This window comes from Thermobia domestica, chromosome 12 (genome assembly GCF_964235325.1).
Source record: "Thermobia domestica chromosome 12, izTheDome1.hap1.1, whole genome shotgun sequence".
In the NCBI taxonomy this organism is placed as follows: domain Eukaryota; kingdom Metazoa; phylum Arthropoda; class Insecta; order Zygentoma; family Lepismatidae; genus Thermobia; species Thermobia domestica.
Window position 1 is genome coordinate 210697840 of NC_137465.1, and position 17941 is coordinate 210715780.

Below are 17941 nucleotides of genomic sequence, written 5' to 3' on the forward strand. Positions count from 1 at the left end.
ATTTACAGAACGAGTGATTACAAAAGTCAAGAATATACATTTGCAGAATGAGTAATTACAAAAGTCAAGAATATACATTTATAGAATGAGACGAGACGACACAAGCTTTCTGAGAATCGATACGAGACGAGAAAGAATATTTACAGGTTCGGTAGGAGACAGAACTTCCACATAATTTACAAGATCAGACGCGAAAACTTCGTCTTGGTATCACTGAAAATGTCAAGTTTATATTACAATATCTCAAATTCGTTGCAGCATATTGCGATTCACTACGTTCATATCGCTGTTGTCATGCATCCACTGTCTTTAAATTGTCAAAATCACCCTTGAGCGTTCTTAAAAGAGGCCAGAATGTTGTTGAATATGCTCCGAAAAGCACGCTTCACCGTGACTTCCGACCGGGTTTTGTGAACTCGAGAACGCAGAATGTCTTTTGGAGATATGTGATTATTCCAAACGTAAATAAGTAAATGAGTTTTGATGTGTTATTACGCATAGGCCTACAGAGCGCTCTGCTAACAGCTTTTCGAAACTTTGTACCTACAGTTTCAAATGCCCAGTGACTCATGTCGTTATGATTCTTCAAGGCTACGAAATCGGTTCTTTCGTTTTGAATAAGTACGTATTTTCTAGATAGTCTTTTACGTGTTTTAATTGAGCTATGAAATTTCAATATAGGTTATATTTTATTGATTTTCCGTAGATTAGCCAAGCATCAATAGTTCTGAACGTACAAAAATTTGATAATGTAGTAAAATATGTTATATATTTTGTCAATTTGATTAATACAAACATAAACAGTGGTGTATGCAAAAGAGAGATTTCCGGGTGTGAACCTCCCTTCAACAAGATATTCTAGTTTTTTTTTTTTAAATCATGTATAAAAATCCAGAAACGATATGAACTTGGGTGGTTGCACTCCCCTGATGAAATTCTGTATACGCCACTGAACATTTTTTTTTTTAAAAAAACTAACACTGAATAGACAAATTCTAAAATGGTGCTTCCAATGTAAAATACCTATACTGTTGGATCTATTTGTCTCAATGTGTAAAAGTAGTAATGATTGCTTTGCAGGTTGACTCCAATATCTGAGTCTTTCTTCGAAAGTATGAAGAAAGATCCATCAATTCCTGAAGACCATAAAATTGACACAGTATTCCAAGTAGAAAACATGCCGTCCCCCGTCCCCGCGTTTCATTAAGTCTCATCTTCCGTGGCAGCTTCTGCCGAAACAACTTTGGGAAAAGAAGCCAAAGGTAAGAGTTTTGTCATATTACTTTTTAGTTTAAACAAAACATCATTTGGTTGTGTTTTTGTAAGATTATTTATTGCCTTTTGTGCTTGTTTAAATTCGTACATATTTCTGGGTGTCCTCTCTTTTTCTTAAGGTGTTACAGTAATCAGATTCTGGTTAGAAGATATCAGATTACCTAAAAGGAGTATTGTGTCTTTTGCGCACAAGATAATGTTAATGTCTCAAATCGCGAGATATATGAGTCACAGTGAGCCTCAGGCCTAGTTATTTGTCAGCTGACAGTTGAAGCTAGTAGATGTGCAAACAGTGTCGCAATACTTATATTCAGATCTAAGCCATTGCGCCGTGAAAATGAATGAACTTACTGCAAAACTTGATGGCAGCTACCCGAATCCCATCATAAACCACTGAAATACTCTATTCAATAAATAAGTAAATAATATATTTTCTGTAATTTCCTTTCAATGAAATTTCTCTGTAATAGGAGGAAGTGAAGATGATCAAAATTAAACCAATTGTCTTTAATTTTCGTGTCTTTGGATTATTCATTACTTCCACAGTTTTTTTTTTTTTTTTTTAATGTTAACACTATATGATATTGTTAACGTTACGTATCATGGTTTCCACTTAGTTGCCATCAATTCTATACACAAGTGTAATCTACCTATGTGCCCAATAACATACTGTACTGGTTGATCTTCGCACTAGTTCTTTTGCGTTTGCACACTATGTAGGGATTCTCAGCTCATAACGCAGTTTCCATTGACATCAAATTGCACTTTATGGGTAAGACCATTAGGCGACCAATATTATGTTTTAAATTATTTTATTAATTTACTTTTTTAAGCCCACAAGCTATAGAGTTTATACGAACCGCGATAAAACATGCACTAGATAAAATGGCATTTAAGTAATTTTCAAGTCCTTTTAACCCCTTCCACTGCGATTTGTTTTCTGAATTCTGATAATTGAAGTATAAGTTATAAAATTGTATTATAGATGGTTTATCATTATACAACTTTCAAAACATCAACATAGTAACCATGTGTGATGCTACAATAGTTTAAATTTTATGACGAGTGTAGCTCATTCTGCGATTTGGCACCGGGATGCCATGACGAGCTAGACTTGTCATTTCAGTGCAAGGGGTTAATGTGGCTTCTTCTCTTTAGACATAGCCATTCAATTTTTTTTTTTTTCTGGGTACAGGTTTGAACATATGTAGCCTAGTGGGAAGGTAGTGCACTTACTATAGTTGTGGGATTTTTATGGGTACTCTTTTACTTATTATGCACTTATGATCTTCCAAAAGCTATAAACCATGCAAAATATCATTTATACGCAGATGATGTCCAACTTTATGTCTCAGCAAATTCACTAAATATTCGAAAAACTTAACAAAATTAAATTATAATCTTCAGAACATCGAGATGTAGTCAAGAGAAAACGGACTCCAAATCAACCCGAATAAATCGTACATTATTTTCATTGGCTCCAAGAGAGTTATGTTAAAAACGTACTTCAATGATATCCCAAACATATCCATAAATAACGTAATCATACCTGTTGTTGATAAAGTAAAAAATTTAGGGCTCTTTTTTGATAACTGGATAACATTTGAACTGGAAAAGTCATGTTGATTATATAAGCAGAAAAGCTTTCGCCCCTCTTCATTCCCTAAGTAGACTGAAAAAAAAATCTTTTGATCACCATAAGGAAGAAACTAGTGGAAAGCGTAGTACTTTCTAGAATGGAATACTGCAATACTGTTTATTTAGATTTGGGGGACCATCTATCGAATAGTCTGCAAAGAGTTCAAAATACCTGCGTCCGTTATATATGTAACTTGAAATATTCGGATCATTTAACTGTCCACTTTGAAAAGCTGAAGTGCATGAAATTGAAGGTAAGACGTGGATATTACACAATTACAACTTTATTTAAGATGTTAATAAATAAAAAGAACCAGAGTACCTAATGACACGTCTTCAATACCAGCACAATCTCAACAACGCAACACCAGGAGTAACGAAGCGTTACTACTGTCTCTGCCGAGACATAAATCTAGTACTGTGTCAAATTCATTCACCGTGACAGCCGTGAAATTATGGAATGACTTTCCAGAAGATATTCGAAAGTCATCCTCGATAGCCATGTTTAAAAATCAACTTATAAATTACTTCTTGTTTCAGACTTACCAGCACAATTAACTAAATCAATATTACTTCGGGTGTCTATTCCAACACATGGTGATTATTCTTATTTTTTTATTTTGTATTTTTAAAGGTTTTATTTTAAATATGTTCTGTTTTCAATATTCTTGCCATGTTTGCTATATTTTTCTTTCTTTTCTATTTTATTTTTATTTGTTGTTGACGATGTAATTATGTAATGGACCAATCAGAAGAGAAAGCTCACTTTTTAATCCTCCCTCCAGAATCAACTCACCGCGACCCACTCTGACCGACTGCGACCCACTCTGACCCACCGAAACTCATCGTTATCAACGCTGATCCATGATTCTCGTCGTTCTCTCCACTGACTAAAGAGTTTACACTTACAATAAAACGAGACTATAAGAATATCACTAATCGGAGTTTGAATTTCTACGGTCAATCGCTCAAGTGCCGCTCTATTACCATACCGGTGCAACTGACTTTTACGATATAAAATGGTAAAGTGTTTGTCGTGGATCAAAGTACAATGAATTTCAATTTAGTTATATAATTACTTCCTTGTTGAATTACAAATACTTTTCAGTGGAAGATATAATTAAATTTGAAAGTCTCAAATCAAGGTAAAGTAGACCAACGTGAAAAAAAAGTAAAATTCGATTGTCTCCAAAGCCAAGTAGTAAGTTCTATTGCTATTATTACAATTACAAATATCAATATCCAAAAGAGCCTAAAGTTCTTTTTTCACTTAGATATACTCATCTCAGATAAGTAAATAGAAACAAATGAAACAGGAAGAAAAAATAGAGGCCTTGAAAGTAAAACATAGACAAATTCATCAGTGTTCAGAAGATGCTGTCTGCAATGCACTGAGAGAGTGAAAAAATGAAATGAAATGAAATCTTTAAGTTTTACGTCCCACGGTTATGCCGTTTAGGCTAAAGGAGACGGTGATGATGAGAGATGAGTGAAATGGTGGAATGAAGGAAGTGGGAGGAAACGGGAGAACCCTGAGAAAACCCACGAGCACGGTGTTTGTCCACCACAAAGTTCACTTGGCGGGGGCTGGGATCGAATCCGGGACCCCAAGCACCAGAGGTGAACGCTCTACCACTGACTGAGCCGAGTGAGTCAGTGGGTCGGGCAAGGGAGGGTCACGAAGTTGCTCCGCTGAGATCCGAACGAGACAATTGTGTTTGCATTTGATATGTTATAACTAGACGAATCCCAAAATTATACGTGCCACTGGGCGAGATATCGTGAGTTACAACATATTTTGTAATGTAAAAGCTACAAAAAACTTACCTGGCAGAATAGTTTGAATCGAGTCATTTGTTCGGAAACGGTGGGTAAATGGAAAACTCGGATAACACGTATTACATCATTTTCAAGGACACACTTTTTAGGGTAAAAATGTTTGCCCTAGGGTCCACCGCAGGGTCCCAGAAAGAGTCCAACTCAAAATTTTTAAATGCCAAGGGGGGGGGGGTTAAGTAGCACATTATTTGAAAGCTGCTGTAAAATGAAAGAAAATGGAGCAAGTCTCCGCTCTCTACGACAATCCTGTGCAAAATTGTGGCGGGTCAAAATGTAAACAAAAGTTTAATTGAAAATCTATAGCCACCTTGAATCCAAGATGGCCGCTTAAAACCTATATCGAAAGGATAGGCACACTAAACTGCTGCCAAATTTGGCATGAATGTTGATCAGTAGGTGACGAAAACATGCGAAATGTTCAAAAACGCGACATCTTGAGTTCAAAATGCCACACTATGTATCGAACGCATGTCCAGCTCAAACCACTGGTGTTGGAGAAGCGAAATGTGGTATTTACGTTCATGGTTAATAGCAGATATCCCCCCCCAAAAAAAAATCAAAGACTATTATCTGTAATCCAATTTTGGCTGTCAGCGTGAAAAATGAGTTTGTATATAAATATGCTATCAAAGCAACGAATGGCATACACATGTAACCATCACGAATATATTACAATAGAGCCCCCAATCTGACTGCTGCAGCAAGTCCTTTTTGTATGAACTACGTACGATAAAGTTAGAAAAGTCCCGAAGGTTTTAACTTTCGTTTAGCAGTATGAATAGGAAGTCAGAGTAGTGTGTTCATCGCGTATTCGTTATATTCACGTAAATGATATCGAGAGAACCGTGACGAACGTGCATTAGGCACAAAACATATACGAGGTACCGGTATGTGTTGTTACGGAATGGAATAATAGTTGAAGTGAATCGAAATTCAATTGTTTTTTAGTATTCCTATTGTTTCTAAATACATAATAGAGAAAAATAGAGATTTAGGTTTGTACTGGTATGAATGAGATAGGTTTTAAGCGGCCATCTTTGATTCAAGGTGGCCATAGATTTTCAATTAAGCTTTTGTTTACATTCTGACCCGACGCCATTTTGCACAGGGTTGTCGTAGAAACTCGAGACTTGCTCAATCTTCTTTCATTTAATAACAGCTTTAAAACGATGTGCTACTTAACTCCTCTTGCCATTTGAAACTTTTTAGTTGGAGCCCACCTGGGACCCTATGGGAGCCCTGGGACAAGATGTTTTAACTTAAATTGTTGTACTTTGAAAATAATACCACATTTCCTTTCCTGTTTTCACACTTGTCTCACCGTTTCCGGTTTATATTGATGACCATGGACTTTTCAATTGTTTTCGTTTATATTGACCCGCCACCACTTTGCACAGGGTTGTCGTAGAGAGTCGAGACTTTCTCCCTTTTCTTTCATTTTACAGCAGCTTTAAACGATGTGCTACTTAACTCCCCTTGTTATTTGAAAATTTTGAGTTGGACCCTGTGGGGGACACTGATGCAATCTTTGTTGTCTCAAAAAGTGTACCCTGGAAAATGACGGGATACGTGTTCGCCGATCTTTCCATTTACCCAACCGTTTCTGAACAAATGACCCGGTTCAAACTATTCTGCCAGCTTTGTAGCTTTTACATTACAAAATATGTTGTAACTCACGACATTCCGCCCGGTGGCACGTATAACTTTGGGATTCATCTAGTTATAATATATCAAGTGAAAACTCAATTGTCTCATTTGGATCTCAGCGGAGCCACTTCGTGACTCTCCGTTGTGAGTAAGTAACGTTGGGTCGCAGTGGGTCACGTCCTGTAGACCGATGACCCACTGACTCACTCACAAATCTTGACCCACTTGACCCACCGCCCACTAACCCACTCCATTTCTGCCTCCTTCATGCCAATGGGAAATGAACTTGGACTTAAACGACATCGGAAGTATCACTATTCATCTCAGCGACTCCGAAACGTATGGATTAGACACTAATATCGGCCATTTTAATTTATTTTAACATATCTCCCTCCCGCCTTGCCTCTCATGAAAATTGTCAATGTAATAACATAGAGATCTAAGGTTGATAATCATGCTAGTTGGTTCAGTAGTTATTACGTGATGAGGTAACACAAACACATATTAGCATTTTTTTTATATGGAAAGGTTTATGAAGCGAATTTCCCACTTTAAATAGATTTTAAGATTACAAGAAGTATATATTATACATTTGAGAGGCAATAGATCTATAGATGGCAGCACCTTGTAATTTCTTCCATTTGTCTAGATTTTGTTGTTTGTTTCTTCGGTCAACAGCTGCAGATTTCGATGCAGCCAATCGGAACACGTCGAATAGCATATTTTTGGTGAGCAATGGTACCTTCTATACTAGAGGAAAAAGCATTGGAGTTCTTCCTTTTTTCTTTCATTTCTTTTTACTATAGCGTCAAAGATTTTTCAGTAAGGAGACTTTCAATGTCCAGAAATGAACTGAACTTAAACGACATCGGAAGTATCACTATTCATCTCAGCAAGAATGTGAGATAATGTGTCACATTCTCTAGATAAGCTGGTGAAAAGGCTCCAAGGATCCAGAGGGGTCAACATCCTGCCTCAGTCATAGTTTGATGGGGTGTGAGCTACAACGGAGCTCTATTTTTCTGAAAAGAGGGTCAAACGTCAGTCAAATTATACCAGGAGACAATGCTAGAGAGACTAGTAATGAATCTCACTAAAACTCTCTTCCATGGACTGAACTGGAGCTTCCAGCAGGACTCAGTCCTAGCACACAAGGCACGGACAACTCAGCAGTAGCTGGAAGAAAATGTTCCGGACTTCATTTCCACTTCAAATTGGCCTTCTGTAAGTCCCGACCTAAAGACTTTGGGCTACGAATTGTGATCCAAGCTTCAGGAGATGGTTGCAAGAAGAGATATCCCAATATTGAAAGTTTAAAGCGGTCTGTTCGAAAAGCAGCTGCAGATTTTCAAGTTGTTTTGCGTAATGCAATTGATGAGTGCCCAAAAAGACTTAGCTAAGTACTGCGTGCATACTAGGAGGCCATTTTAAATAATTATTTGTAATTTCAGTTCATAATGCATCCATGTAACTCATGTTGTTAGGATATTAAAATATATCTATTTTGTGTCAATGTACTTAACATTTTGGGACAGTATTTATGGTAAGACTAGATACGTTTCTCAATCCAAAGATAGAAAATTTCAACTCAACTCAGTATTTTATTTCAGATCATCTACGTAGCGCGCAATGCAAAAGACACAGCTGTTTCATACTATCACCATTATTGTCTTCTAGAACAGTACACAGGCAACTTTCAAGATTTTGTTGAAGGATTTCTAGAGGATTTGTGTAAGTAATGTGATATTCTTTGTGACTAAAATACAATTTACAATATAAATGTAGATGTAACGTTGAAAGAGTCAGGTACTTAAAAATTGTAGATGTTTAGGAGTTTATTGAAAGAAAAGAAATATGGTACAGTCCGCAGCAAAAAACCTGCAACATGAGCATGTAAGTTTATTGTGAAACTACGCCTAACAGCGCAGGGAATCAACATAACGTCTAAGTGGCACGAATCACACCAGGAGAAACCTCGGCGTCCTCGCCTGCACACTTATTTTGAAGCAAAAGACTTCGTCGTTTCACAATGAACTTACATGCTCATGTTTCAAGTTTTTTGCTGCGAACTGTACAAGTTACAAAAATACATAGGAAATTACAAGTATACAGAAGTTCATATATACATTTAGAGAAAGTGTAACTAAACTGTAAGATAATAGTATATGGAAAGATTTCTACAAAATACCAAAGGAAAGGAAAAAAAAAAAGATTACTAAATGGGAATTGGATAAATAAAAAGAAATTCCTTTATTTAGATTATTCTAAATCCTTGTATAACGGAAGTCGGAATTCCAGATTTCCTATACTGTTCAACATAACCGATATTCCAAGGATAATAGGGGTTCGGATTTCCAGTTTAACGTCTTATGACAACTTACAAAACGCTATCCAAGAGTTAGCACCTTGGAATATGCTATTTGCAGACGACATCGTGGTGGGAATGAGACCAATGCAGCACTGCAAGAGAAATTAGTTAACCTGAAAAGGGGCATTGGATAGCAGAGGGCTTAGAATTAGTAAAAGCAAAACCCAATATTTACATTGTTCTTTTAGGAAAAATGTAATCGTGAAGAGAAGAATTCGATTGGACGAAGGAGAGGTGATAATGACCACGAAATTCAAGTACTTGGGGTGAATACTGCAGGGAAATCTAGGAATAGACGCAAGGGCGTCGATTTCTCTGTAAATTTGGAGGGGGTCCAGTCAGATGCAGAAGATATATATATATATATATATATATATATATATATATATATATATATATATATATATATATATATATATATATATATATATATATGAAGATGTTAAGACAAATTGCATTCAAATTATACCAAATATTGTATATTCATAAATACAATAGGGGGGCCCACATGAGCTTTGGGAGGTCCCAAGCCCCCTGACCGCCCAGGATCGGCGCCCTTGAATAGACGCTGTAAACAGCAGAATTGGCCACGGTTGGACAAAATGGATAGAAGTGACGGGATTATATGACCGTAGGGCACTAGTACACATCGACGCTTTATTTACTACATTTTGAAACAATGGAGTTAGACATGAAGTAGTGAAGTGTTTTTGTTTAAATTGGGCCAGAATGAAATATTTTTGCGTGCCAATTGAAAACAAAAAGTCATTGAATTTTTGGCGATCCCTTTGACTCAAAAGTGCCGTCAGGGCAGAAATCTCGATTTTCCAACGTGCACAGTATACAAGGAAATTGTTATAAATATTTTTTCTGTATTTCTTTAATAAATTATGACATTGTGAATAAACTTTTGACCTTTATTACACTTTGAAATAAATGTGGACATTACTAACAGGTCAAAGTAAGAAATATCGGGCGAATCCGTTATCAAATTATATTCCTACAACAACATATTTATAGACATACGACAATAATTTTGGACATGAGTGTACATAGCAATTATATAGATAAATAATTTATAAGTATACTTGAAGGTTTGTATGAAGTTTAAGATTTTTGAAAGTGGGTCTCTCATCATTGTACAGAAACACAAGTAGTAACATGCAGCTGGGAATCATTCCTTTAGTAACGCAGCTACACAAAAGAAATTAATTAATTAATTAATAATAGAAGTTCTGTATAGTAGACCCCAGGGTATGGATTAAGATGTTTTGTTATGCAGAATTCAAATTTCGAAACTCCAATGAGATTGATTGTGTCAATTTTTTTTTTTTTAGGTGAAATATTTGAGCAATTATGGATAGGGAGAACACATATTTTTCGCCCAAAACAAAATTGACACGATCAGTCGTCCTAGGGTTTCGAAATTTGGATTCTGTTTAAGAAAATACATCAAATTCATACTCTGGGGTCCACTGCACAGAACTTTTATATTCTGTGTGTAGCTGTGTAATAATGTTTGCAAGTGCAAAATAAATGCAACAATGATTAATTAACTACAAATATTCAAGTTTTGCTTTTTTTCAGTGATATATTGTCCTTATTGGGATCACGTTCTCGAATTTTGGAAACATAAGGATGAACCCAACATTTTGTTCAACACGTATGAGGAAATGAAGAAGGTGAGTAGGGCATTTTCAATACGCAAACTAGTCAAAAATATATTTTTTTTTTTAATTAATGTTTTGTGTATATACGTAACAATTCAGTTTAAATAAGGACATGCACTTGGCGTGAGCATTCACGAAACGGACCTTTTGTAAAGATATACTGTATATCCCCACAACTAACATATGTATAACCTACGCACATGTATGTACGCATTTTCATTTGTTACAAATTGATACTTGGTGTTGTTAGCTGTTCCCTTATGGTATTTGCTTTTCTCTTTGTATTGAGGCTTTGTTTATAAATATTTATTATTCTTTGAGCGATGCAAAGGCGTTTGTTGAATATTAATTAAAGTTAAGGGAGACAATAAGTACATAAGAGGACGTGTGTAAAAATTGTGGCGTGATTCGGAGACTAAGGGCTATTGGCTCCATTTTTTTAAAATCTATACTTATATAATTTCTTATAATTATCTGTCAATTCGGCTATGATACTTGCAACAAATTTAGAAATTTCAATCCACTACGATTCTCAGTTATTTTTATCGCTCTGACGTAAAGTAGAGGTTACCTTAATACTACTCATCATAAATAGTAGTACAGGGTGTTCACAAAGTCCTGTCACCGTTACAATGAAACATAGGTCGTAAACTATATGAAATAGAAACATGCGAATTTTTGCAACGGGTTCTACATCTCTCAAAGTTATATTTTCAATTATAAACAGTTCTACATGACCCATCTAGTTGCCCTCAGTATGCCGAAACGATAGTCGGGCCCCATCCATATACGCTGCAGCATAGCAGCATCAACGTTTTCGAGAACTGCAGAAATCCATGTATGAAGTGGGGCAAGATCTGGAACAGGAGTTTTGTAGACACGATCCTGGACGTATCCCCAAAGGAAATATCCAAGGAGGTCATCCAAAATTTCCACCCTGTTATCTAGGAAAAATTCATATTCGTGAAAAGTACTGAGATCTGTCAATATTTCTGTTTAAAAGTGATCTATCAAAGCACACACAAGAAATACATATTTCTTGCAGTGGCGGGTCGTGGCTAAATGTAGCATGACTCACACACCTCAAAATAAAGTCAACTTTTTTTTTTTTTTTTTTTGGTAGCTTTCTAACTATATGATTTTCTGATGGTTTGTATACTAATAGAATATTGTTATGTATTAGGTTGCTGAAAAATTGATATAAGGTTTGTTTTGGGTAGTATCACTTAGACATGTGCTTCTGGCCGTAAAACATACTTTCTGTATACTACTGCGCAAAAGCTTATGTTCTTCATTTTCTGGATATATAGGCCTAAAAAGATATCTTTGTATTTTCGTCTTTTCCATGCTAAAAAAATAGGATGCCAAGGCACGCTTTTCGCAAAAGAAATGCCTAAACAGCTCGAAATATTAATGAAGTATGAACAGTGACTGAATATAGAATGCAAAGTTAGCTCCAAAAATTCTATCATCGTGACGTATAGTGGTGACGGGTGTCGCTCTGCTGTTGGTGGCTATGAACTGAAGGTACGTGATCACCGAAGCAAATCTGCGGAGAGGACCGAGAGGTTACAGAGGAACTCAGCGTTGTTTATTCGACCATGGCACTACATTTGGAGAAATTATACAAAAATGGATAAAGATGGATAAATAGATGTCACGCGAAGTGACCGAGAATCAAAAATATTGATGTTTTAAATTCTAGTCTTCGTTGCTGCTACTGCTGCCCCTGTGGCACGAAAACTATTCATTTCTCGACCCCATTTACATATACAAGGAAAAATGAATCTTATACGAACGGAAATGGATAAATCGCGCTTCCATTTCTAAAACCTTTCCAGAGTCGACGTCGCACTCAGAGAAGTTTATATTGGTCATGAGATGCTTCGTAGTTGTACTTATCCACACTACATCTTACTCTATTCTGGCAAATCGATCACTTGAGAGAATTCAGAATATTGACAAAATGTACCGAAAACTGAAACGTACATTTAGACAGGAATGGGACAGGACATTAGCCAACAGAAATGGTCTAATCAAGTTACACGACAATAATGTGAATAAATGATGATGCAAAGGTTACATGTATTCTAATACGAAACGCTCTCGGTCCACTGTTCGCATTCCTGGCCCACTGCGCGCACAGTGTCATAGGCACACTAACGTGAGCAGCTAGAAACCAGCCTCCCTGGAAGAGAACCTGCCACTATTGCGTGTGGATCGGTGATCAGTGGAAGTTCGTTGTTACCCTTGATGAAGCGTAGATTTATCTCTCAGGCTGAGGGTAAAGTTCGTGCAATTATGCCAAGGGCCAAAGCACATTTTCCCTCCAGTGCGCAGTGAGTTTCCCAAAAGGCTCCATGATTGTGGCCAGTTTCTCGGACAGGGACAAACTGTGTCTCCGAGAGGTGGAGCGAAATGTCAAAATCAATGCTGCGTACTAGTAGGCTCATATCTTAGCTGAGATGTACCAGCATGAAATTCCAGCATTGTACGGACAAGACATGAACCTGGTTAAACTGCATCAAGACAAGGCGAAAACATCACTGGAATTGTATCACCGTATGGAACAAGAAACTGAAATTCCGAGAATTGCCTTCTCTGACATCCCTATCAAGATTCCAGATTCCAGAGTCAGAGTTCAGATTCCAGCCTAATGGATTAGTTAGTGTGCTTTCAGACTCCTCATGCGGCGCCTGTCTCATCGTAGAGTCTACATCGTCTTCGGCCTGTAAAAAGCCGGTAACGAGAATTGGGATGCAGCATGTTCCAGCTACAATGAAGTATTCTGTAATGAAAACTCCGATACCGGACAATGGTCAGTAGAAGTGGCCTGCACATCGAACATAGCGGTAGTGGAAACATGGCATTTCCTTGGAAAAAGGCACATTCTAATTCAGCTCAATGTAGTGAATTAACCTCTATGTAGGATGAGAAAAGAACAGCTAAGTAGAAAATATCCTCATTTTCCAAAAATTGTAGTGACTCACCGAGCTCATCGCGTCGAGGTAAAACTACCACTGATTCATTCTCTTCGAGTGCATTCTCTTCTTGGGTAAGATGGCATTCTATAATTAGCGGGTGGGTGTGTAAAGTGTGTTAAGTCAAAAGTTAGTGTTTTAGAGACGTCGCATTTGTATGTTCAGATATAAGTCCAAAAATCCGGTTTTGGGTTTCAAACATAAATCAAAAAAACAGTCTTATTAACATGAAGAGCTACAACAGCTAATCATTTTCCCAAATCCGGATTTTGGATTCATGTATGACTTTCAAATGCGATCTCTCTAAAACACTAATTTTTGACTCAACGCACTTTACACACCCACTCGCCAATTTTCAGTGGCTATATAACTGACGTGACACAACGTTTAAAAGATCTTGTTGCCATCTTTTCAAAACTATTAATTTATTAAAATTGAGTATTCTTGGATAGATTATGTTTTCAATGCTTTAATATAACATAGAATTGAATCTAACACATCTGTAGGCCTATATACTACAGGTAGTTACCCTTCAAAACGATAGTTGACGGATCTTGGCATTTTTTTATGAATATGAGTTGGTTCAGAAATAACAGCAATGTACAGCTTTTATATGGAATGTACACTCATGTCCAAAATTATTGTCGCATGTCTATAAATATGTTGTTGTAGGAATATAATTCGAAAACGAATTTGCCCGGTATTTCTTATAATGTTAGTATGTGTATAATCGGCAAAAACATGTATGTAGCAAATTTCATGTCAAAAGAGCAGTGAATAAGACCAATAAAACGAAAATAAAACTTTCTTGTCCATTTAGCAACATTTTGTTTTACCCATTCTAATTTTCTTATTTATAATTCTTTTCCTATGAAATTTACCACAAATATGCATTTCCCGATTATACACATAGTATCAGTATTAAAAGTACCCTGCAAGATCATTATCAAATTATATTTTTACAAGAAGACACTTATAGATATGCGACAATAATTTTGGACATGAGTGTACTATGAGATGCAATATTTTAAGTTGCAGGGGGGGGGCGCAAGAAAGTCTGTCTCCAGCATTGATATCAGATATACAGTATATATATATCAGTAAGATAGAAAAGAACTTATTTTCATTTCGATGTCAAAACCATGTTTATTTTACAGGATTTACCTTCTGTGATTCGTCGAACGGCTAAATTCCTCGGGAAGAGCTACTCTGACGAGGAAGTGGCTAAATTAACTTCTCACCTCAGCTTCGAGAGTATGAGGAACAATCCTGCCGTAAATTTGGAAGAGTTCTTCACCCCTTCGAAGGAGAATCCGGAGAAAAGATTCATCAGGAAGGGAACAGTTGGCGACTGGAAGAATTGCTTGACTCCAGAAGTGGTGTCGAAATTTGACAAGAAAAATTATGAAAAAATGAACAGCGTAGGACTCAAATTTTATGAAAACTTATAACCATATCTTAACAGTGCTAAAATATTTTGGTCGTATGTAAGGCACAAATTCTTCCTATATTAAGTCAGTATTTAATGCCAACTACTTCAAAAATATATTGTTATAAGTATAGTAGAATACAGTAGTGTACAAAGAAATCTATGCCCTATTTGTTATGCAAAATGATTAATTACTATTTATACACTTGTGAAGTTTTAAGACATTATTTTGAATTATAAACTCCGCATAAATGTTTGATTATTTTTGATTATTTTTTATGTTTGATTATTTTTAATTCTACATATTGACACGTTGGACCCAGCGGCGCAAATCTATCTTTAACATTAGGGGGGGAGACCGTTTCCCTTCCTTTTTTTTTTTTTTTTTTTTGTTAAGCGATGCTCAAAATAATTGTGAAGTTGAAAAACAATCCTGTGGAAGATCAGGGAGCAGAGTTGTCTTCAACATTGGGAGGCGGGCAGATTTGAGGCTTATTCTGGAGGGACATCAATTTCATCTCACTTTCCGTTGTAGCAATCGGGCAAGAATCATCTCATTCCCCCCCCCCCAAAAAAAAAACACATTTCAAATCGGATTGTTGGGGGTACAGTTTCCCAGTTCCAAGATTGGAGGGGACATTTCCCCCTCATCCTCCCCGGGATTTGCGCCAGTGGTCGAATCTGAAGTATATCACCTGGTAAGGAATCAAAAATCTCTTAGTTAGCATAAGTCAAGAGACGCCTTCTTTCAGAACTGTCAGCTACTCAAAGTTCTGAAAAGATCAATTTTTGAATCGCTCTTGAATTTTTGGAAATGTAACCTTGCTCAAGAGTTTTCAAATAACTCTAAAGATTAGTGTTTGTGAACTGAGTGGAATAATTACAATGAATCAGAAGATTTCTAGCTCCTACGCTGCTAAAGCCCCTTGTGTAGATACAGTACGATTTGCAGACGCATTTGAGTAGTAAGCATCATTTCTGGAGTTAGTTTGCAACTATGGGCTGATTTTGGTACTTCCAGCAGAACGTAACTTTTCTCAAACCATGCTTCTTAGGATTTTTTTTCTTGGTTGAGGCCTCCTATTATACAGTGTGTCGCGCAACTCAAAGTTTGCGTATATCTTTTGAACCAAGAACAATAAAGACCTGAGACTTGAAACAAATGTAAGCGTGTTCTATGAAGATATTTTTGAGATCATGATCAATGTTGTAATTTGAAATTTTCTTATGGCAGCTGCCAGGTGGGTAATTTTATTGCAAATTTTTGAATAAAAACTTAGGTTACCAATTATGTATAAATTCTCATTGCCTATCATTAGTTAACCTAAAACACACTTATTGCAGTAATTTTACAAGTGCTGGCAGGGGTCACGTTTCTGTCAAAAAATAACCATTTTACAGACTTGCATTAAATAGTGTTTTTACACGGCAACACTGTATCAACTTTGTCAAATTTTCGCACCAATGGATAAATGTTGATGCATACTGTATATATACACAGAGATTCACCCTCAGAAAATCAGTTTTCTGCAACTGAATATTGATTTACTTCATTTTGTACATTTTTTATTTTACACTTTCGACACTTTCTTTCGTCACTACACAAAAACGTTATAAATTACAATATTGGTCATGATGTCGAAAATATCTACATAGAACACGCTTACATTTGTTTCAAGTCTCAGGTCTTTATCGTTCTTAGTTCAAAAGATATACGCAATCAAACTTTGGGTTGCGCGACTTTATGGACACACTGTATTTCGAGTCTACCACGTTTCGATCACTGGGCATATTCATTTGATTTTATATTTTTCTACGAAGGAAATCTCAGAGTTTGACAACAAGCACGTAAAGGATGTTTTAGTAAGTTTGTCTTCAGTAAAATATATCACAAAGTGTATAAATGAGAAATTATCACAAACTTGCAAAAATCATCATTACTGAATCTATAGTACGAAAGGTATAACGTCGTTGGCTTCCCGCGAAAAATTGTAGTGACGTTTATGGGGAGTTGCCAGCTTGGTTACTCGTGGCTCGCTGAGCGCAGTGATTGGCAGGTGGTGATTGGCTATCCTCTTACCACACCCTCAGTAACGAGCAAGTCCAAGCGCGGGAAGCCAACGACGTTATACGTTCTGGACTTGCAAAATTGCAAAATGCTTGCAAGCGAAAATACTTGCAAAATTTCTTACTATGAAGGCACAACAGTCTGCATTTAGACTAATTGAATTGCAAGAAACGTGTTCCTAAATCACACAATAGAAAGAAAATAACATCGATAGATGAAATGAAAACTTTTAAAATAAGAATCAAGGTAGAGTTAGGAACGCTCCAATCTTGACTTCTTAACTGCATTGTAATGCATGTAATTTCCCATCTGGAACTGGCAAGCACTATAAATATCAGTGCTTCGCCATAGAAATACCATTTAGAGAATGAAATTATAAATTATGTAGTGTTCTATACTAAGTTAGATTTCGTATTTTTTTCCACTTAATTCAACTAAACTGCTCCTTTGCCGCAACAGAACCTTCATATTTGTAAAGAGCAGAATAAATTAGTGGGAAAAGTCATAAAATTTTAACCCTTATCCAGGCAACCGGGGCCTCCCTGGCCCAGTAGCTTCATATTTTTCTTCGAATTTCTTAATGACCATAAATATTTCGATGCCATAAAATTCTGAATTCTTCTATCTTTAGTCGAAGTTAAAGTTATGAACATATCGAGTTGGTAAGGCTAATAGAGTTGGTAAGGCCGCAGTTGCAGTCTACGTTACAAAAATAGCTTGCTCGGATAAGGGTTAAACATTTATGAACGGTGACAAACAAAACACAACTCACACTGGTTTCTTTCAAGTTTAAAATTTCCGACCTCATTGATTAAGATTGAAATTGAAGAATAATGGTAAGGAGTGATTTTTCTTTAAATAAATTTATTCTCTTATTAATAAAAGAAAAATTTTGGGATGACTTTGGTTTTAGAAACAGAAAGAGAAAGATGTCATTAAACGTGATATGTGTTTTTTTTTAAGTTGAATTAGCAATTTTGGATTTGAAGTAGGTTGTGGTAAACCCAACTACACCAACTTGAAAAC

The 17941-nt window shown here is 36.3% G+C and overlaps 1 protein-coding gene across 1 annotated transcript in view; it reads left to right on the top strand.

The window, feature by feature from the left end:
• The window catches only part of LOC145665866 (luciferin sulfotransferase-like), a 30271-nt gene extending 15171 nt beyond the window's left edge, over positions 1 to 15100 (top strand). Inside the window, 5 exon segments of the mRNA XM_081732979.1 lie at positions 1081 to 1180; positions 1182 to 1262; positions 8010 to 8130; positions 10355 to 10449; positions 14576 to 15100. Of these exon segments, the coding sequence (XP_081589105.1) occupies positions 1081 to 1180; positions 1182 to 1262; positions 8010 to 8130; positions 10355 to 10449; positions 14576 to 14869 (691 nt within the window). The 3' untranslated portion in view covers positions 14870 to 15100.
• Positions 15101 to 17941: the final 2841 nt, after the last annotated feature.